The sequence below is a fragment of the Rhynchophorus ferrugineus genome, unplaced genomic scaffold (genome assembly GCF_030347505.1).
Source record: "Rhynchophorus ferrugineus isolate W39M unplaced genomic scaffold, kcgeb_rfMv2 rfM2, whole genome shotgun sequence".
Classification (NCBI taxonomy): domain Eukaryota; kingdom Metazoa; phylum Arthropoda; class Insecta; order Coleoptera; family Curculionidae; genus Rhynchophorus; species Rhynchophorus ferrugineus.
In genome coordinates this window covers 32816316-32840801 of record NW_027472581.1, presented here as the reverse complement: position 1 = coordinate 32840801, position 24486 = coordinate 32816316, and the positions used below count along the sequence as shown (strand labels likewise).

The window sequence follows — 24486 nt, the reverse complement described above, 5'->3', positions numbered from 1 at the left end:
AAGTACGTTATCATCTTGGATTTTAAGTGACTGAACCTACGTAAACTCATGGTCCTACGCATTAAACGTACCGAATGGCGAGTGACTAATATTAAAGACTATCCCAAAAGACATCCTATCTTACTCAGCCTGGTTGCTTCTTGGTATCTTCCCAGTTACGCGGGAAGATTTTCCCTACTAGATTTTACATTCTTGCATATGGATGCAAGATATGGATAATCACAATTATAAATAATAACAAACATACAGTCTATTCAAAATAGTAGTGAATTCATATCATTAATAAGTGCCTGGCGCAAATTGTAAATTCGATTTAGTCAGACAACATTTTCCTATTTATTCCATTTAAAAAGGGATAGAATATTATCTGATAAGTTCGAACATCTAACCGAATCAGCCTGCCAAAGTCGTCCGATTGTCAAACGTCTGCAAAATTTCTCACCATATTAATTATAATAACTACAGGTTATAAACTAGAAAACCTGGTTATCTGAACGCTTTGCTTGTTTCGATAAATTTCAAATTACCGAAGCCAAGACAGAACGAAGGGAAGATTGCGTTTCTAATCAGTTACTTCAGACAGGAAAGAGATAATGGTGTAAAAAATTACCCAGTAAAATTATTTAGAGAGGTTAACACTTTTACTGTTAGTTATTTGTATAAGCTGCTGCGGTATTTATTGAAATTATTTTAAGCATGTTGCAGGTGCAATGTATATTAATATGGACAAGGTTACCGAAATATCTCAAAAAATGAAAAATATGACCTTAAATTCACCGAAAACAGACCGTCTTTATATGAAGGGGCTGAAGAATCAAGATCAACTTGATGTTAGCTCTATCAGAGACAAATATATGAAAAGTACAAAAACAATGTGTAAATTTTTCGACATAAACTTAATTTAATTCAATTATTTCAGAGTAAACTGTTAAAATAAAAAACTAAAAAAATCTGAAAAGTATTCATAGAAACATTTGAGATATGCAGCTCTTTGAGGAATATAGAGCATCCATTGATAGACTATCAGGTAATATAGGTTTTAAATGGTGTAAAGATAACCCACGAAGAGGTCGAATGGAACTTCCAGACGTTGCTTTTAAAAATATGCAATTTTTAAAAGAATATAATACAATCAAAGAAGACTTATTATTTCAATATGTATATTTAGATGAGACACGAATATTTCAGAAGGCGAGCAATATGCCCAAAAAATAGAATTAGTGTAGTGAATAAAAAAAGTAGTAAATAAAAATAGTGTTCGGACAACAAAAATTAATGTAAAAAGGTAAACGTTCGAAAAAAAATTAATTAGGTTTTATTATTCATAACATTTATTAATAATTAATTGTCACATTGCAGATATATTGTTCTACATGCTGCATACAGGAATGGCTAATAACACCTTCGGTTTGGATAAACTCGATCAGGCTTATTGAAAAGGATATTGACAAATGATGTGATGACAATGATCATGATTCGATGATAAAAATTTCCAAGACAGGGTAATGAGAGTGGAAATAATTAAGGTGAAATATGATTAATATACGATAACTGTAGGAACCCTTATTGTAGACTGTGAAAGTTTTATGTGCACTAATTGCGTGTAATTGTTCACAATATACATGAGCATTTGGGCAAAATATACGAGTAGAAAAAGAATACTGTTTTGCAGATATGGCAAATGTAGATAACCCTAATGCATAGGAGAATACAGTGATTAAATCTAGTTTTATTAAGAAATATGTATACAGGTAGTAACAGAACAAACTAAGGAGAAATACAGTAATATCAAAACCTTACAAAGAAACACTCTACCGAAGGAAATAAGAACTAAGCATAAAAGGCAAATATGCCCTCTAATGAAAGAAAAATATATTACTTGGATATATAATTGTAATTAGGTAGATTAACTCTAGCTCATAGATGGTATGAAAAAGTCTTCAATGTAAATATAAAAAAACACAACGCTAACCCACAAACTATTATAACTGTATAATTAATTGTAGTTTTAAGTAAATTGATAACATATGCAAACAAAAGATGTACTGTAATGTTAAAATAACTTATATTTTATAACAGTATTTTAAATCTAATAATATAATTTTGTATGTTTAACAGTTTGGTTAGTTTATTTATATTAGAATTTTGTTATATGTCAAAGCCAGAATGAACTAAAACTCAGAGTTGACGCGGCAACATTTTGAAGTTTTGAAGTCATCAATTCAGATAACGTGAGTTCACTGCTATTTTGAATAGGCTATATAACCATATTTATCAGGCCTATAAATTAATTTTCAATGATTTACAACATATAGCCTTAATGTGTGTTAAATCGTAGCGGGTACATTTGTAATCAACTTGATATAGAAACTTCGCCTCGAACTTTGAGTAAATCGCATTTGCGAGAAATTTTAGTTTTTTACTTCAGATTGAAGAAAAAGGCGACTGAAGACCATCGAATGCTGTGTGAAGCTTATAACAATCATGCTGCATTGATTTCAATATGTGAATATTGCTTTGAACGTATTAAATGTAGTGGTTTTGACACCGAAAACAAAGAGTGATCAGGACAGAAATGTATACAGAAAATGTATATGCAGAATTATTGGGAGCAACACAATAAACCTTTTCCAATCGCTTGAAGAGCATCGGTATGATCCAAAATCTTGGATATTTTGTGCCGTATGAATTTTGAGCCAAGAGACATTGAGAGGTTTTTGGTCGTTTGTGGAATTCCGTTTCCACGGCAAAATCGGAATGGTTTCTTTGAATCGTATTGTTTATAGTGATGAGAGCTGGATCCATTACGATAATCTCAAGCGAAACAAATCATGAGGGCCACCTGGTCAGGCATCAACAACGACAAAGCCAAATATACATGGATCCAAGTTAATGTTCTGTATTTGGTGGGATCAGCTTGGTATGGTAAACTGTGAGCTGCTAGAACCTGAAAAATATTGATGCGTTTGAGCCCAGCAATGTTATTCCTCAAATCAGATCCTGACTTGGTTCCAATGGGACCACCTCGGCAGTGCACTCTTAGGAATAAAAAAAGAATTAAAAAAAAAATAGCCGGTCCTAAAAATGGGTTAATTTCCGGCTATCGGCTATCGATTGAAGTAGCGACTAGCGATTGACAATACTTTGATAAGATACACTGTTCCGATTTTTCACAATAAAGTTTCAAATTCTTAAAAAATCCTTTAGCAGCAGGAGTCGAATCCGTGACTATAGCAACAGTAGAGAGAACGTTCCATCGCCTCGATAACTGGGGCTACCAAACTGAAATTGAGATGCAATCAACTCTTCATCTTCTTCCGTTGTATATCAAAAATTAATAAAACTAATGATGCTTAATAAAGTAGATTATTAAAAGTAATATTAAATGATTTAAAAGAAAAATGACAAGCGTAAATGAAACAGGATGGTGGTAAATCGTTTTGAGTCAAATTTATAGCTACTATTTATTACCATACTGATAAAAAATCGCCCAATATTATGCTCGTCATGGACAGAATCTCTTCTCGAATGAATGCTCAATATTGACCTTCACATCGATCAATCGATGTCCTAAAATGTATTTTCCTTATCTGCAAACTGAAAACTTATGAGTCAATATATTTTAAACGTCGAACATTTATTTTTTTGTTAGAATTTATTGGAATACTTGGGAAATTATTCAAATCCTGGTTGCCTAATGGTAACTGAAACTGATGGCATATTTATTAATATAACGCTACATTTTAATATTTCGATAAGGAGATTTATACGTTAAAAGATATTTATAAAAGTGTTCATGTTATTTCGAACATGATAAAGTCTGACATACGGGATTGCAGGTTAAATTAAAGAAACTTTTCCCTTATCCGGATTATGAGCTACTCAAATCTTACATCACAGATCGCCATTTTACAGTAAAATAAGGCGATAAATATACCAAATTATACGTAATACATTCAGGAGTTCCACAAGGTAGTGTACTGGGTTCGGTACAGTAACTTCTGTACACAGCTGATCTACTTACAACAAACATAACTACTGTTGCAACATAACGCAGACGACACGTCGGCCTCTCATGAAGATCCAGCCATAGCATCAATTAACCTACAAACACATAAATCCAATACAAATGTGGCTGAAAAGATGGCGTATAAAAGCCAACGAAACAAAATCCAGTCATATAACTTTTACGCTGCGTAGAAGAACTTGTCCACCAGTCGATATCAAAAATTGTCAAATCCCGCAACCAGAGGATGCTAAATACCTTGGTATACACCTAGATCGACGCCTAACTTGGAAAAAGCACATACTCACCAAATGGAAGCAACTTGGACTTAAACTCTACCAAATTTATTGGCTTATGGGCAAATACATGTTATCATTAGATAACAAGATATTATTGTATAAATCTATACTCACGCCTATGTCTTCATATGGAATCCAACTAAAGCAAGTCTAATATATCCATCAGTCAACGGTTCCAAAATAAAGTGTTGCGTACTATTGTCAACGCGATATTCCTCTAGAACCAATAACGAATGTAATTCAATGTGTTTGTGTGAAGTACTTCGAAAGCTAATCAGCTAAATATGCGAAGTGACAGTGAAGTGCGTAGACTAAAATGCCTAACACCATCCGATCTGATTGTTGTATATATATAAACTTTAGAATAAGCTTTAAAATAAGACTAATTAATTAAAATAGTATTTTGTACAGGAGATCACTTAATGAAGGAATTTTCTACATGCCATGTATATATAATATAAACATAACAAACACTTCTTGCCCTCTGGGCAGATTGTTGAACTACTAAGAGTAATAATAAAAAAATATGTATTTCATACATTATACATTAAATATTCGTGTTATAATATAAAATAAAATGCAAAACAAAAAAAAAACAAAACACGATCACAGTCTAATAATTATATAACAAAATCGTCTTTAAAACGTGGACTAATTTTTAATACCCACAATATTTCATTTTTAATTTATTAATATGTTATTACTAGTCGTTGCAAACTAACTTAAAATTTGTCTCTATACTGACTCTTTAGTGTTTTATCTATTTAGAACTTTTCACAATACAACTACACAAAATCACACGGTTTGCTACTCTTGAGAGTGCATCCTAAAGCACGTATGTTGTCTAAAAATTGCATCAGGTGTTAACAACACCAAACGAAATAAAAGCTTATAGACCTATATCACTGCTACCAGTAACATCCAAGGTTTTTGAAGAACTCCTGTTGAAAAGAATAAAATCGATCATATGTTAGGGAGAAAAAAACTAATACCAACACACCCGTTTGGGTTTACTAACAAACATTCAACAATTGACCAGGTCCATAGAATAACAGATGTTATTGAAAAAAACTACGAAAGTAAAAAATAATTCTCAGTCATATCCTTAGATGTAGCACAAGCCTGTGTTCATAAACTACAGAAAATGTTACCAAAACAACACACCGATGTAGTAAAATCATACATTACAGCCAGAATGTTTAGAGTTAATCGAGAAGCTTACTCTACAATAAATGAAGCTAAATCACGGGTACCACAAGGAAGTGTACTGGGGCCAATGCTTTATCTACTCTACACTTGTGATATACAACAAATGGAGAATATTGCGATGGCTACATTTATTGATGAAACTGCGATTATAGCTGTCGGAGACAACAGTGAAGAAGCCGCACGAAAATTACAACGCATAGGCAAGTTACAATATAAATAATTGAACACAAGTTTGGAAAATAAAAATTAACGGTTCACCTACAATCAGACCGTACATGCACCAAAAACATTAAATAATACTGTTATTCAATATAGCAACAACGCTAAATATCTCGGAATGAATCTTGATGCTCGCTGGAAGGAACATATAAAGAAGAAAATCATAATTATCAGTACATAATAAATTGCTATTTTAGACGCAAATATTGAAACCTATATGGACATACGATGTTCAATTATGGGGATGTTCTGCAAATAGTAACATAAACAAAATACAAAGTTTTCAGAACAAAGTTCTTAAAAGTATGATGGCGCACCCAATTATTACAGGACTAACTACATACATTGAGACCTTCAGATACCCACAGTCAGTCAAGAAATCAAGAAAATTGCAAGGAAACATGAGGAAAGACACCATTCTCATGACAATGGTGTAGTATTGCAACTTTTGGATACCACCAACCACACTCAACCATCTGGTCTTGTGTAGTGTTGTGTAGTGACATGCATATAATAAAAAATATATCAGTGACATGTATAAACATTATTTCACCAGAGACTGAGATAGACTGATCCAAGTTAATACCTAGATTTAAGTTATCATAAAGACAAATTGTAGATTAGTCGGAAACGGCTAGTAACAATGTAATAATTAAATAATAAAAAAGGTGTTAACATGACATTGAAGTTTTTCCTCGTGTCTTAATTCCTATCTTTTAATTTCCTCTATGACAGTTCGACTCCACAGAAAACGGTGTAAGCAATTGTACTTGTAGTACCTGGGTGCATCCACAATATTTTTCAAATCATTATTCTGAAATGCTTGTATTATGTATTTCTCACAGAACATCCCCATAACTGAGTTCCAGAAGGTCCATATAGGTTTTAATATTTGCCTGTATAGCAGTAATTTATTCTCTGCAGATAATTTAGATTTTCTTGCAAATAGCCAATACATTTTTTTGTATTTTAATTCGAGTTTTTCTCTATTCTTTTTGATATGATGCTACTTCCAACAAGGTTTTGCTCCATTTATCATCCCAAAGCACTTAGCATAGTTACTGTATGGAATAATAGTGTTATTAATATTTATTGGTATTTGAACTGTTTGGTTTTAGGTAAATTCGTTATGCACTGATTTATTCTCATTGACTTTTATTCTGAGTAGAGTGTATACGTGAGTCCCGTATACCAGGCTTTATCGAAAGCTTAGACTACGTCCAAGAATACATCTGAACAAAATTTCTTCTCGCTAGAAGAAGCGATAGTCTTTTTCAATAATACCTATGATTCAACATACTTGGTTAATTGTTGAATGATTTTCCACAATCAAACTGATGTTCAGGTATTGAATATTATTTTTTCAATTTATTATAGGTTTTAACCTTTTTAATAAGATTTTTTTCAAACACTTTCAACACAGCAGTTTCCAAATATTAATTCAATTTTCCATTCATTAAATTCAAGTTGATAAGTTTTATAACTGCCTTCCTTAGTAGATTTTTAAACATTACTCCAGATATTAAGTCATAACCCGGTACTTTCTCTATTAAAGTCAGTTTTCGTAACCTTGGAGACTGCCCTTTATGTAGTAAGTTTAATCGCAAGATTTTCACACTCGATGATCGGTAGATTATGTTCTAACTCACATTCATTGGGATACCCAGAATATAACATACAATTTCAATACGATCAAATCCTATTAATTTAGGGGCCACATTGGAAATAAAGCACTTAATATTTCAGTAAAAAATATATAATAAACATTATGTAAACAAAAGAATGCATATAATCTGAACATACAAACGACAGAATATTTTCCGTCTATTTTGTCTGTTTAATACCTTAAAAACTATACAATTTTCAAAAAAGAATTAATCATTTCGTTCACGTCCTAGGCTAATCAAACTGTATCAAGCTTCCTCTAAATTATGCGATACACAAACGGATATGCGTGTCTCCATCTGACAGGACCAAAAGTGGAAAATGGTAAATGTGCACCGTTTTCTATTCAAAACATGTAGACAGAGGAAGGAGGGTAAAAGACAGTGAAAGATATAGAGCAGAGGGTGAGATAAGAGCGGAGGGGTTGCGTTTTTGACACTTTTTGATGACGGTGCTATTAACACAATTATTACTTATCTGGAGAAAATATGGATGGTGCCTCTTTAATAAAGTATGTCTTATATTTAATAACATTATGTGTAATGAATATAATGAATTAGAATATATACAGTCTAGATATAGACAAAATATTATTTTCGGAAGTAAAAATGTTTTCGAAATTCGAAAAATGAGTAAATTGCGCTAAAAGTTTTATTAAAATACTCCGAATGGACATTATTCAATACACAGTACACACAGTACATAGCATTCCGTGTTAAAACCACAACCTTATTTTCTTATTCTATTTGAAATTCTACGGTTTGAAATATGGTAAAAATTATAAGTATGATGGACATCTTGAGCAAAAAATTCCATTATTTTACAACACATTTTTAATTAAAAACAAAACGAACTTGTAGTCCTAATACTTCATAAAAAACAAAAAGATATTTATAATCAGTGCTTTTAATTTCTCTACTAGTTTGATAAATGATAAATAATAATGTGATGTAATTAAGATACCATAAATCAATAGAGATATCGAATGATGTTCTAGCCCAGAAATTTTAAATAGTTAATCTTTTCGTATCTTCAAAATTTGGATATTTACTATTTAAAAAAAATCAGAAACTTCCTAATACTGCGCATTCTTCAATTTTTCAAAATTTGGATATTTACTATTAAAAAAAAATCAGAAACTTCCAAAATTTTGACGTTTCTTCGAAGATCCGTAATTTGGCCAAAAAAAATTGTTCAACTTTTTTAATTTGTACGCGATAGCAGCAACTCTCTATATTAAGATTTTTCTTTTTTCTCTCAAATTAGTAAGAAGGATACAATCGTGACAACAAGGACATATTATATTTTTAAGACCTTAAAACACAAAGAAGAAAGAAAATAATTATCAATAATATAAAATCGATATCAACCTTAATCAAATCTTAAACAACTCAATCAAACCATCAACATGTTTTATCATTCAGTACATTATTTCGAGCAAAGTATAATAAATAATACACATTATATTAAAATTTCACCATTCATTCAAAATTCATTCATTAGAATATGATGAACAGTGATCATCAGAAATAGTATTTTTTATTAAATGATCAACTCTTTAATTCCCATGGATACCCAACCAACTTATTTGAGGTATTTGAAATTTCTCTAGACTAGAATAAGTTGAAAACATGTTTTCCCCCTTCTCTCGTTTTCTCTGAATAGTGTTGAAAGCATAAAATATTTAAGATACAAAACACTGAAGGAATATGATTTACGTAAGAACGAGTATTTATATTTTAGAACGAAAGAGAACTTTAACCTCCTCCAGAGCTACTTTACATTGATGAATAAATATTCAATTTGTTGTTGTTGTACTCGATACCCGTATTTTAGTGAAGCTTCTTTAATTTAAAGTGCATTCGTCCCAAAGAAGAACTTATGAGGAAAGAAGATAAAGAACGCAATAATCAAAGCTATTGATTTTATCTGTTGATAGCTCTCTATTCGGCGACAATAGACCGATTGCAAATTATAAATGTCAAAGGTATCCAGCTAGTGCAAGAGCAAATAATTCAGGAAAAACCGATTCAGCCATAACCAGAAGCTATCGCTTCTCTAAGGCGTATGATGCTACGTATGAAAAAGGGATAAATAAGTTTTGCCAATCTCTTTGTATAGCTCCGGGACTTGACCATTGTTATAGTCTAACATCTGTTCATAACTTCAAACACGCTACTTAAGAAGAGTTCTACATGTTCCTCTTCAAAATTGTATTAATGAAGTAATATCTCGATCAAGATGCGACAATTAGTACACCGTTGAGTATTAACTAATCAAATTAACTCACTATCCTGACTTACAAATCTTCTTGTGGATATCTGTATAAAATATTTTACTGTTATGCAATATGAAGTACCACAGGAATGGTATATTGAGTATAACCGCCTAAGAGTCAATACCTTGTGAAGGCAATACAGGTACGCATTTTTATATTATAAAACATATCAATTGAAAAGTCCCCGGCCTGGCACATAGATGGCGCTACGAGAATTAAATCCAAATGTGTTTTAGTTAACCTAACCCTAAAAAGATGCTTGTATAAATTTGACAGCTGTCGGATCATTGTTTGTGAATTATAACATTTTGAGTGAAGTAACTTTTGTTTTGAATTTCGCGCGTTGATAAAATAATGCTTTCTGAAGGGGAAAAATACAGTTGAAGCGAAAACTAGGCTTGATGCCGAGTTTCCGGACACTGTGCCAGAAAAATCATCCATCAAGTATTGGTATGCTATGTTTAGACGTGGTGAAATGAGCACTGAAGACCGTACACAGTGGACCCCCAAAAGAGGTTGTTACCAACGAAAACATTAAAATTAATATTATATATTATTATAAAATCACAAAATGATTTTTAATGACCGTAAATTTAAATTGAATGATATAGCAGACACTCTGAAGATATCAACTGAAAGAGTATTATTACCACACCATTCACGAATATTTAGGTATGAGAAAGCTCTGTGTAAAGTGGGTGCCGCGAGAGCTCACCTTTGACCAAAAACAACGACGAGTTGATGATTCGGAGCAGTGTTTGAAGATGACCAAGCGTAATAAACCCGAGTTTTTGCGTCAATATGTGGCAATGGATGAAACATGGCTCCATTATTTCACTCCGAAGTCCAATCGACGTTCATCCGAGTGGACTGTACACGATGAACCCCCTCCAACGCGTGGGAAAACGTCGGGCGAACAGTCGACTGGCAAGGTTATGGCGTCTGTATTTTGGGATGCGCATGGACTAATTTTCATTGACTACCTTGAAAAAGGAAGGACCATCAACAGCGACTATTACATAGCGTTATTAGACCGTTTGACCGAAGGACGAAGTCGCCGAAAAGAAAAAGAAAGTACCGCTTCACCAAAACAATGCATCGTGTCACAAGTCAATGGAAACGATGGCAAAAATCCATGAATTGGGCTTCGAATTGCTTCCTCATCCATTTTGAAGCAAAGGACAAATCGTACTACAGAAATAGTTTCGAAAAGTAGGAGGGTCGTTATAAGCACTGCATCACCCTTGAAGGGAATTATGTTGAATAAAAAACTAATTTTGCAAAAAAAAAGTGTTTTACTATGATAGGCCTGCGACTTTTGAATTGACCTGTTATTTTTGATGAAACCGCTACTGTTAGATGAAAAATGTATTTGCTATGAAAGAGCAAATCGTTCGGTGTTTCTATATTTTTGTATTGTAAAAATGCATATTCTTGTGAGGCTAAGCGCAAGTCAATCTGAATTTTAAATATTTTGCCATCTATCGATTGTCGAATGTGATCATAGATTCTCACATTATAAATTTACTAGTATTTTTACTTCTATAAAGACTGTTTTTTTTTCAATACTTTATTCAAGAATATAAATGTCAATACGTCCTTATACGTGCTTATATGTCCCAATACGTGATGACTTAAATTTTTAATTCCACACTTACGGCCTTCTACTGTGGCCTTTCGTGAAATTTAGACCCTGTTGTTGATATTGTAATCACCTAGGATGTAAGGTACACTTGTGTCTCGGATAAAATAACCTTATACTCTAAAACAATAACAAAAGCATATTTCAATTGGCCCAAAAGTCGAGGCGTAGACGTTCGTTTCGGCCTAATTAATTCCGTCGATTATTAACTGTAACTATATTTTCGTTGGGAGCCGTATTTGCGCCCAAAATTTACGATTCAGACTAATTAAATCGGATGGAAAAGGGACACGTTTTAGTGGAGCATAAAGCAGAATTATCAACGTAGAAAATATCGAGGACTGACGAAAAGGGCCCGATAATTGTGCAAATGTTTTACGGGGTTCGTTTGATCAAAGCCACACCACATCGGCCGCCGCCTTCGCCGACCTTAAATCTACAGGAAACGGATAATCGGGAACAGAGGAAACCTAGCAATTCTGTTCGTGAGAGATTTCGTTTATTGCTTGGTGGATCAAACCTACTTTTGTCTGTAAAACTACATTTATTTTGGAAAAATCGCAGTTTTAAATCCAGTTCAATACTGCAAAATCGGCAAAATAAAATAAATTAATTTACAGCGATAGCTCAGAATAACTTTTAGGGAATGTCAACTATTTTTTTGAAACTACTATGGACAAAGCACTACAAGCAGTCAAAATGTTCAAAATGCTGTGACTGTCAGAATATCATCAGATCTGACAAAACAACCGCCGGTGAGCACGCGAGAAGGTTTTATTCACCGACAATCGAGAAAGTGGCTGCTTTTATTGTCGGAAAATATGTAAATTAGTTATACGAAAATAAGAAGTTCAAATCCCTTAAAATTAACCCCTAAAAATGTACTCGTGTGTCAATTTTATTTTTATTTTTATTTTTAATTTTATATTAACTATCAATTTACTTTTAATTTATATTAACATAAAATCGAGAAATCACTCTATCGAAGTCACCAAGTAGCCATTGACAGAATGTTTGTTGCATTAATGGTATCTTCTTCACTTCACTCTCACTCTCTCACTCTCTCTCTCTCTCTCTCTCTCTCTCTCTCTCCCTCTCTCTCTCTCCCTCTCTCTCTCTCCCTCTCTCTCTCTCCCTCTCTCTCTCCCTCTCTCTCTCTCTCTCTCTCATACAATACAATTATATATATATATATATATATATATATATATATATATAATTATATATATAAATATAAATACATATATATAAATATAAATATATTATATATATATATATATATATATATATATATATATATATATATATAAATATATATATAAATATAATTATATATATATATATATATATATATATATATATATTTATATATATATATATATACATTACAATACAATACAATTAGTACTAACTAATACCAAACATACCAAATACCAAATACAAATAAAGCATAGTAATACAATATTTATAATTACTATGGTATCTAAAAATATGTTATATTTTTTTTTTAAATGGAAAGCAATTATTCAATTAAATATTATTAAATTATGATAAATTTAAATAAGAACGATAATTATAATGAAAATATAACAGATGGTATTATAATAAGAAAAGAGTAGAAAAAATAAACTTAAAATGAGTAACATAAAAAAGAATGGAAAGGCAAGAACTTTTATTATTAAGGAGTCAGTACAAAAAGTTTAAAATGGAGACAAAATTCCTTATTACCTCAGAAAACTCCTTTATATCATAAAATTACAATATTATTGAAGGATATAAATATATAAGCTTACGAAAAATATATTCAGAAGCAATATATATCGAATGGAACATTATTACATTTTTTTAGTGTCAATATATTACATTTCAGTATTGAATGTCAATATGATCAAATAAAAATCTAATGTGATGTAAATATCAATAAAAAGCCCTATCAATGAACATTAAATAATAAAATATTATTTAAAAATTGGTTAGTATGAAATCCCCATAGAAAAATTCACTATCGATCAAATACATAGGATTACAATCTTGATAAAAACGAGTATGAGAAGAACTGAAAATATGCTTACTGGTTTTCTGGACATAGCCCAGATAATACGTCATCGTGTCTTAATACATATTGATTGATATATCTCTATTAAGATATAGTTTCAACCATGCCATCCCTTATTTTAGACTATTAGCGCATTATTATATAAATCTTACCCTAAACGAATGTATATAACGGCTAATATTTAAACACTTCAAGCGGCTTTTGTGTTTAGTCCAATAAAACTAAATCGGGCGAATACCACGATACTATTAGTAATATTATTTGTTGGCAGCTTAGTTTAGTGAAAGCAATTCATAACGAGCACTATGATAATCGAAGTAAACAGTTAATATCACCTTGAATTTCAGATATATTTCCCCGATCTCATCTTTTATCCAGAATATATTTACTTAAAGAATTAATATACGTATGTATAAATGCATAGAATCCATACAATCACAATCGAAAGGAGATGTATTTGAAGTAACAAATAATAAGTTAGTGTGGTCAACAACAATCTTTTGTTCATCGGCTAATGGATTGTTTGCGGTTTTAAACAATCAATAACATTATTCTAATCAAAAGCACTTTTACTGTATCGAGCATTATCTTTGATTGGCTATTTTATTTACTACAAGTGCTTGAGACCTCAAAACCTCTCTTCATGGAATTTTAATTCATGTTAAGAGTTGGAAAAGGTATTTTTTGTTCTGCATATTATATTAATTAGTAATTTAATCATTTCAAAATCAAAGATACTAATAGCAATTAAAGCCCTACCAATATATTAAAAACAAAAAATAATGTAACATAAATATACCACGCTGGAATTTAAATCTTACTATTTTTGATCGTAATGATATATGGCTCTTATGAGAAACGATACTGTTCTGTCTCTGAATTTATTTGAACGATAGTTTCAAAGGTAATTTTTCTCTTGGCTCTGGGCCAATACACCCCCTCCATATATAGCGCCAATTTTTTACCACTATACATGCAGAGAATTTCAGCTACTCTTCACTACTCCATAATTCTCGAAAATATCAGGTAGGTTCGCCAAGAATCTTACAAATTTTTAAACCAACTTAAGTAGACATTATAAAATATTGTCAAAGCTCAATGTAAAAAGATTGAGCTCTAAACTAACGAAGAGAGGTTCCACATAATTATTGTAACTGTTTAGTAGTTATATATAAGAAACATATTTTTAATAAATTATATATATATATATATATATATATATATATATATATATACATAGTATAATTTTTGTTAATTAACATCAATACAACACTAACACAATATTTGTCAACTTAATATTAATATTGTGAAATATTGTGCACAAAGCAAAACATTCATTACAATAAAGACAGAACTAATACTCTGACTGAATAGAGACTTTAAGTTTACATTAACTTATAATAGATGTTTACATCTACAGAATACATTTTTCAGTAGGTTCATTAAGTGTTACTTATCGCTATGCAATAGATTTTCAGCAAATGATGGTGTACCAAGCAATGTAATTGAAAAGTTTCTAATTCAAGAATAATTAAATATGGAAGATTAACAAGTTTAAGTAATAATAGTAAGAAGGAATAAACATGAGTTATCAAATTAAATAAAAATAAAAATATTTCCTTTCACTATTCCTCACACCTGCACCAATACTGTTGAATCTTACCTGACACTCATTCCAAAAACAAGCGAATTATCATTATTACCTAATATCAACCATTAGTTCAGTACTTTGAGCGATTAATCGATTTATTAACAAGTTTGCATCCCTTTTCTAGGAAAAACGGTGAGACCTACAGGCGTGAAATTTGATAAGGTTAAACATTATATGAAGGAAAAGCCTACATTTTCTGTTTAGTGTGAGCTACAAATAATTAAATTCCAATAAACCGAAATAAGCCCAAATCGAACAATCACGGATTGCCGTCAGATCGGTGACACAGAATATATAAACATATATTTTAAGTTCTATTTTCATTAGGCCTGGCCGATACACTACCAGCTCCACCTCCTAAACGGTAGAGTATTCCTTCTTCTTGTTGTACGTAAATCAAAATCAAAGTCTGGCAGTGTTGTACCGCAAAATACCGACGGGCAGTTTAGGATTGGAAGACAAATCCCTAAAATGTATATTTAAAACGATATTAAAACAGAAAGGGGGTGTGTTAAAACATTATTAAACGAAGTTAGTTAATTATAAGTAGTGTGTTACTTTCAGTTATTCCCGTATTGTTGGTCTGAATAAAAAAACTATTAACAATAGTATGATCACGTAAAGTTATATTTTACATAATATGTAGAGAGAACAAATTGATGCACTTATAGGAAGTTATTTAAGAAGGTATTCTGTGAAAGAAAAACCCGACATATGCGAAAATTTCAACCAAGTCATTAACAGAATTCAGGAATAACGGCAATCGTCTGTTCTCTTTGTTTAGAGGAGATTTTCGAAAATATAAAATTAGCTTTTGATTGAATTTGATGTCTGGTAAACAGAAAACAGCTGAGAGAAATTGTTCTTGCTTATGAAGTTATATTAATATGGTCCTGGAGACATAGTATATCATTGTACTGGAGACGATTTTAAATGTTATTAAAAAAATTTTGTAAATTTTAGTGGTTAATAAACTTCTGATTCATTAGAGCTTTCATCAGTAAATGCAGTTCTTAAAAAATCACTAACCGAGTATTGCAGATGATACATACGTTAATTTGGACATCAAGAGTTAAGAACACTTCATAAAATATTAACATTTATAAAATAGCTTCATAGAATGTTAATATCGCATTTGTTGGTGAGTTGTTAGTTCCCAGGTGGGTCATAAGACAAAGTAGAAAGAATTAGATAAACGAGAGCCATAGAAGGCAAATTAAAGATAAACTATCTACAAAGGCGAGATCGAAGAGTGGAATAAATAAGCAAAGAACGACGCATTTTTTCAAATTTAGGTAAAAATTTAATTTCTTTAATCAGCCTGGTGTGTTTATTGCTTTTGCATTATTATTTATTATTTAGTATTATTTTGCATATATTTAAGGTAAGAATATGAATTAATTAAAATGTATACGAATTAAAGGTAAAGACTATATGAGTACATAAATTAAGTAATGAAAATAAGCAGCAATTAAAATGAAACTAACTACATAATTTGCACAGATGGAACACATGAGACAACTAAAAGAAATTATGAATTAGAAACAGTAAAATTCTAAACATTTTAAAGTACTGATAAATATTAAAGTGTTTATTCTGAGATAATGTGACCGTATGACATTTTATTCTTTGAACCGTATACCAATTATATTAATTATTTACTTTATAGACCTAAGTTTTAAAAACTCAATAGTCCATTTAATGATAGTAAATGCATTTATTTAGTTGTAAAAAATAAATTATCTAATTGTGTTATTATCATTAAATTATTATCAAGAAACTAGTTATATATAAAATTTAAAAAAAAAACGGAAGACCAGACAAATTAAGTTTTCCATCATCCCCACCAACATTCTCATTTACTTCATGATTTTAGTATTTCATGTTTCGGTGAACAATACACAGCTTCAACTGAATTACCATCCTCTACATAATTATCTAACAACACTCTCTCCCCTTGTACATCATCTAACTTTTTAAAAACACACCACCAACCACACCGAACATCGCCTGCGACAAACAACCAAAATATGGAAAATCACTGCTGACCTGTGACGCGATACAGCCGGTTTCGCATCATGCAAGGACTACTGTTACGCTGCAGGCCCCTCGGGGCTGGACACTCGTGGTACATGTCGCGACGAGGACGGCGAGCGACGAGCCCACCCGATCAATCCAGAATGACGGCCGGCCGCGCCGTGACTCCGGATGAATCCGGGAACAGAACCGGCCTGCCGTCTGTTGCCACGACGGGGACCGACCGGAGGCGGAAACGACCGAAGACCGGCATGGATAGCGGCGTTGCCGCACGGTGATATCCGAGCCGGGGCGGGAAGGGGATGCGACACGGCAGGACATACAAAGCTCGGACGGCTATAGTCCCAAGAAATAAATACTGTCTCGAGATGGAAAAAATAATATTCTTGAAAGATCAGAGAATTCTTTTGCTTTTGAACTTTGAAAGAAGGCTGTTTCTCGGTAAGAAGTATTTCAACTTGATTAATATGAGATTGCAACTAAAATAATATTAAAATTCAACGTAATATTAAGGGAAGTTTATGAAATAAGCATTTGGAAAATCCAAAGCCAGTGCTGCCGAAACTTAACCAGCAGTTAATCTCTTAGTTCTTGATTATAAATTATTAACAATAAAACATATATAAAGGAATTTTTCTCTTACTAATCTTACTATCAACCTCAAATAAAAACATTAACGCAACATGGATACAACATAATATAGCGATATTTCCGCGTTGTTTTAAGATATTAACAAAATTTAATTTCTAAATATAGAGTTTAGAGTTTCGCAAACCTACGCTTAATAATACAGTATACAATCTATTCAAAATAACAGTGAATACACGTCAAGATGTTTAATGTATTGCCTATCGCAATTTGTAAATTAATTTTAGAATCAGATAATATTTTCCTATTTCCTAAAGAGATATTATGCTGTAATGAATACGTAACCGAATCAGCCTACAAAAGTCGTCTGGTTGACAAACGTCTCCAAAGTTCTTTAAAATATTAGTTATAATAACTACATATAAACAGCAACCGTTGCTTTAACGTTATGCATGTTTTGATAAATTTCATATCGCTGCGTATTATTACTCTGAAAATACCGATGCTAGACAGAACAGATTGGTTCTCTAATCAGTAACTTCGTATAAGAAAGAGATAATGGAGAGCCCCTTTGCTAGAAAATACGGTACAGAGGTAAGTATTTTTATTGTTAAATATTAATTTTTTGCGCTTTTCATTGAAAATATCTTAACGTGTTGTAGCTGTAATAAATAACAGGTGAATTGAAAAGTCCCAGGCCTGACACATAGATGGCGCTACTAGAATTAAATCCATATGTTGTTTCGTTAGCCCTAACCCTCAAAACATGCATGTATAAATTTGACAGCTGTCGGATGATTAGTTTGTGAATTATAGCACCTTGAGTGAAGCAACTTTAGTTATTGTGAAAAAAATGGTTAAAAAGGAATTTCGCGTGTTGATAAAATATTACTTTTTAAAGGGAAAAAAGAAATGAACACCGAAGACGGTGAACGCAGTGGACGCCCTAAAGAGGTTGTTACCGCCGAAAACATTTAAAAAATCCCCAAAATGATTTTGACTGACTGTAAATTGAATTTGAATAAAATAGCAGACACTCTAAAGATATCAACTGAACGTGTAAGTCATATCATTCATGAATATTTGGGTATGAGCAAGCTCTGTGTAAAGTGGGTGCCGTGCGAGCTCACTTTCGACCAAAAACAGCGACAATTTGATGATTCGGAGCAGTGTTTGAAGATTATCAAGCATAGCAAACCAGAGTTTTTGCATCAATATGTGACAATGGATAAAACATGGCTTCATCATTTCACTCCAAAGTCCATCGACAGCCATCCGAGTGGACTGCACACGATGAACCCGCTCCAAAGCGTGGGAAAACGTAACAGTCGGCTGGCAAGGTTATGGCGCCTGTATTTTGAGATGCGCATGGAATAATTTTCATTGGCTACCTTGAAAAAGGAAGGACTATCAACAGCGACTATTACGTAGTGTTATTGAACCGCTTAAAGGACGAAATTGGCGAAAAACGGCCTCATTTGAAGAAAAAGAAAGTGCTGCTTCACCAAGACAATGCACAAGTCAGTGAAAACGATGGCAAAACTCCATAAAATAGGCTTAGAATTGCTTCCTCATCCACCGTATCCTCCAGATCTGGCCCCCACCGACTATTTCCTGTTCCCAGATCGCAAAAGAATGCTCGCTGGGAATAAATTTTCGTCGAATGAAGAGGTAATCGCCGAAACTAGGGCCTATTTTGAGGGAAAAAATCGTACTACAAAAATGGTATCCAAAGTTAGAGGGTCGCTATAAACAGTGGATCACCCTTAAAGGGAATTATGTTGAACAAAAAAAACTAAACTTTTGCCAAAAAAGGTAGTTAAACACATTGTAGGTTTTTTTATTCAATTGAACTGTTAATTGTACACAGTCACTAAAATATCTCAAAAAATTAAAAATATAATAATATTCGATTCACCGAAAAAAAAGCGTCCTCATAGAAAGCGGGTGACGAATCAGCAGCTTGATGTCAGCTCCGTTAGATATATGAAATGTATAAAAATAGTGAGTAATTTTTTCAATATAAACATAATTTAATACAATTATTCCAGAGGAAACTGTTAATCTAGAAAATATCCATAGAACGCTTAGAGATATACATCTCTTTGAGGGATGTAAATCATCACTTAATACACTCTTGGGTAATATAATATTTAAAATATTTAAATAATGTAAAGATAGCCTAAAAAAAGGTTTTATGAAATTTCCAGGCATTGCTTTTAAAAGAATACAATTTTTGAAAGCATATAGTAATATAAAGCTAGACTTGTTTCAATTTGTGTATTTAAATTAGATATGGATATTTCAGAATGGGACACTGGGTCACTCATGGCAATATGATAATAAATAAATGTATTATGGCAGCAAAAATTGATGGAAAAAGGTAAACGTTGAAATAACGATTAGGTTTTATTAGTCATAACATTTATTAATAATTCATGGCAGATATGTTGCAGTTATTCCTCACGCTGGAAACAGGAATAGTTAATAACAACTTCGATTTAGATAAACTCGATTAAACGCATTAAAGAAGAAATGATGGAATCATGACAAATGATGGAATCATGAACAAGTGTTAGATAGAATGGAAATGAATAGCTTAGATATTTACTTGAAACAAACCTTCTGAATATGGCACTATGGTTCAATGCTAAAAAATTCCCAAACACGATGATGAGATTGGAAACAAGTAAAGGTGAGCTACAATGAATATACGATAACTGTAGGAGATCGTATTGTAAAATGTGAAATAATTATTTGCATAGATATGTGTGCAATTATTCAGAATATACATGCGCATTTGGTTAAAATATATGGGGAAAAACAATATTAACTAATGCAGATATGGCAAATTCATTGGAGAGAATGCACTGATTAAATTTAGTTTTATCAAACAAGATGTATACAGATAGTAACAGAATTAACCAAGGGAAAATACAATGTTGTAAAAATGAGTTTATAAGGAAACACTGAACCGAATGAAACAGTACTAAACATTAAAAGGTAAATATGCTCTCTAATAAAAGGATAAAAAATTGTTACTTAAGTGGATTAGACCTCCAACTCCAACTACTATATAAAAAACACCATTATAACTGTATAATTAATTGTAGTTTAATAATAAGCATATGCATTAGATATACGTTAAAATAAATTTCATTTAATAAAATTTTTGTTTCTTTATTTTATTTAGATTGGAAATTTGTTGAGGAATGTTAGAGCCAAAATAAACTAAAACTCAGTGTTAAAGCAGCAAACTTGTGACATTTTCACGTCATCAGTTCAAATATCGTGAGTTCACTGTTTTATTGAAGGGACCTTATACACCAGCCTGAACAGAAACAATACTGTTACAATAACGAAATGACGAAAATATTTAATTTTTAAAATTCACGTTGCTTCGACATTACCAGCAATATATCGCTTGATATTACTAGATATGTTATAATTTACAACAGTTAAATATTAATCACAGGAATATCACCTTTACATTATTATTACTATAGATACAACTTGACGATCACCTCTTCATTCGACGAAATTTCCTCCCAGCAATCATTCTTTTGATATCTGAGAACAGGAGATAGTCGCTGAAGGCCAGATCTGGAGAATACGGTGAATGAGGAAGTAATACAAAGCCCGATTCATGGATTTTTGCCATCGTTTCCACTAACTTGTGACATGGTGCATTGTCTTGGTGAAGCAGCACTTCCCTTTTCTTCAAATGCGGCCGTTTTTCGTCGATTTCGTCCTTCAAACGGTACAATAACACTATGTAATAGTCGCTGTTGATGGACCTTCCTTTTTCAAGGTAGTCAATGAAAATTATTCCATGCGCATCCCAAAATTCAGACGCCATAAACTTGCCGACTGTTGCGTTTTCCCACACTTTGGAGCAGTTTCATCGTGTGCAGTCCACTCGGTTGACTGTCGATTGAACTTTGAAGTGAAATGATGAAGTCATGTTTCATCCATTGTCACATATCGACGCAAAAACTCAAGTTTATTACGCTTCTAGTAGTGCCATCTATGTATCAGACCGGGACTTTTCAATTGACCTGTTAAGTTGTGGGAGGTATGTTTTGAGCACATTATTTTATTAATAGATACTTGCCTATATTTTGATTAACGATATCTAATAATATTATTAAAGTTATACAAATGGGAATCATGGAACACTCAAAATTGCCGTTTCAACATTGCTGCTGAACTCCAATAAACACATTCAAAAACTTCTACTTCATGGTGACTGATGCTGCTCCGTTCCCTATTTTCGATTTTGATTTCAACGATTTAAAAATGATGATTTTGATGTCACAGAGAACGGCCCGGGGAACTAAAAAAAAGTTCAAGAACAACGAATCTAAAAACTTGTTGGATGAAACCCCATTTGAAACTCTCAAGGAACTTTCGCACATCTTACAGGTTGATACACTAATTATTTCCGGGCATGTACATGCTATGGAAAAGATCTAACATTAATGAAAAAGACAACCACATAAATTGACTGAAAATACCATTTGGAACCGTTTCAACATTGCAGTTTCATTGTTTCCCAAGCAAATAAAGAAGAGTTTTAGAGTACTAGAGTAAAAGAGTCAAATATATAATGAGCAAAAAATCAAGGGTTAGCCCAAGATCAAGGGATATATTCATGGCCAGAAAGTCATATTCATATGCACAACAATTTGGCGGTATTATCAAGGTGTATTAGGAACTTCTAAAACCGACCCAAAGTGTACTGCAGATATATATCTATCGGCATGACTTTAAAAAATAAGCGACGTATTATTCCAAAGACCCACAATAGCGAATAATAGAAGACTTCCTCTTGTATGACAGCGCCCGGTTACCCATTAAAACAGCGGAGGATGAGCACCGTACTAACCAGACATAGCTCCTTCTAATTGGCATATATTCATAAAAAGAAGTTCAAGAGGAGGTCGATGAAGGAATCACTGTCCCACCCAGCTTAGTTCTTTCGACATGGTACCGCCATTATTATCAGTAAGATAGGAAAAAGTTAAAAGTAATGAAAAATATTTTGATACGTATCAATTTTCTTCAATAAAAGCTTTTATAAGCTGGACTCGTTCCAAATGTGCGGTGTTAAAAACATTCATCGCAAAACATACATTAATTTTGTCGCGTCTATGCTGATGCGAAGCCCATTTTCATCTTCAAGCAAGAATACATAAAAAACGTCGAATTTTAAATCCTGCAGACTCCCACGTTTCGCTATTTCATTCGAAAAGAACCACTATTTGTTAAGGATTTTAGAATGGTGACATTATTGATCCTGTGAAAATAATAGCAGAATTATAGTAAATGGGCTATATTATGGTAACTCTACAGCGAGATGATACAACTTCAATAACATCCATAAATTAAGATTTACGTTTTCTAACAACTCGTTTTTGGTTCATCCTTTAGTTTTCCTTTGAACATTCCAACAAGATTCGTCTACCAATCGAAATTTTTAGAGCCTGTGGAATAATATATTTACAGCATTATTCCATAGAATATTAAATATATATACTAAATATTAGACAATCATTAGAGTCAAACAATATTTTCCTTCTCATTTTAATCTATTTAAAAAGAGATAGAGTGCTGCTTAACAAATTCCAACCGGATCAGCCAGCCAAAGCCATCCGGTTGTCAAACGTCTGCAAAATTCTTCTAAATATTAATTGTAATAACTACAGATTATAAAACGCAATATACAGAAATCTTCCTTTTTAAGTTACAAAAACAGTATTAGTAATTCTGTGGTTATAAACCGGTAAACGTTATCTGAACGATTTACTTGTTTTGATAAATTTTATATCGCCGCTTATATTAATCCGATTCATTCCAAACATAGCATTATGCGTTTCTAATCAGTTACTTTGAACAGAAACAAGATAATAGCTTTTTTGTCTTTTTTACACTTTTAATTATAAAGTTGCTGCGGCTTTATTGAAAATATTTTAGCGTGTTGCAGCTACACTGAATATTAGTATGGACATTCACTTACATATCTCAAAAAATTAAAAATATAATCTTCAGCTCAAGCTTGATGTTAGCTCTATCAGAGATCAAATATATGGCATGTATAAAACCAGTGAATAGTGTTTGGAACATAAATTTAATTTAATACAATTATTTCGGAGGGGAAACTGTTAATCTGAAAAGTATCCATAGAAATCTTAGAGGTATCCAATAGTTTGAGGGATAGGATTTAAATGGCGTAGAGATAACCTTCGAAGAGGTCGAATGGAAATTTCAGATGTTACTTTTAAAAGAATACAATTTTTAAAACCATAATAATAAAATCAAGGAAGACTTTAATACGTGTATTTAGATAAGACATGAATATTTCAGAAGGAGGCCAATATACCCAATGGTCACTCATGGAAAGATGATATTAAAAATAGTGTTAAGACATCAAAAGTTGATGGAAAAAGGTAAATATTGGAATAAAAATTGATCAGGTTTTATTATTCATAACATTTATTAATGATTCGTTGTGAATATATTGTTCTTCATGCTTCAAACCGGAATGGTTAATAACATTTTCGGTTTGGATGATCTCGATCAGGCACATTGAAGAATATATTGACAAATGATGGAATTGTGAACAAATGTTAGATAGATTGGAAATTAACAGCTCAATTATTCACTTGAATGAAGCTTTCTGAATATGGGATTATGATTCGATGCTGAAAATTTCCAAGACAGGGTAATGAGAGTGAAAATAACTAGGTGAGATATGATTAATATACGATAGCTATGGGAAATATTTTTGCACATTTATATGCACAAGTGTGTGTGTAATTAATCACAATATACAT

At 32.1% G+C, this 24486-nt stretch overlaps 1 protein-coding gene across 3 annotated transcripts in view; it reads right to left on the bottom strand.

The window, feature by feature from the left end:
* The window catches only part of LOC143190637 (disks large 1 tumor suppressor protein), a 308341-nt gene that overhangs the window by 216724 nt on the left and 67131 nt on the right, over positions 1–24486 (bottom strand). Inside the window, exon 1 of one of the 3 annotated variants that reach the window (XM_076395117.1) lies at positions 17075–17216. The exons of the other annotated variants lie outside the window; for them this stretch is intronic. Within the exon in view, the coding sequence (XP_076251232.1) occupies positions 17075–17159 (85 nt within the window). The 5' untranslated portion in view covers positions 17160–17216. Of the gene's footprint in view, positions 1–17074; positions 17217–24486 lie in introns of those variants that run through there. 3 annotated transcript variants of the gene reach the window in all.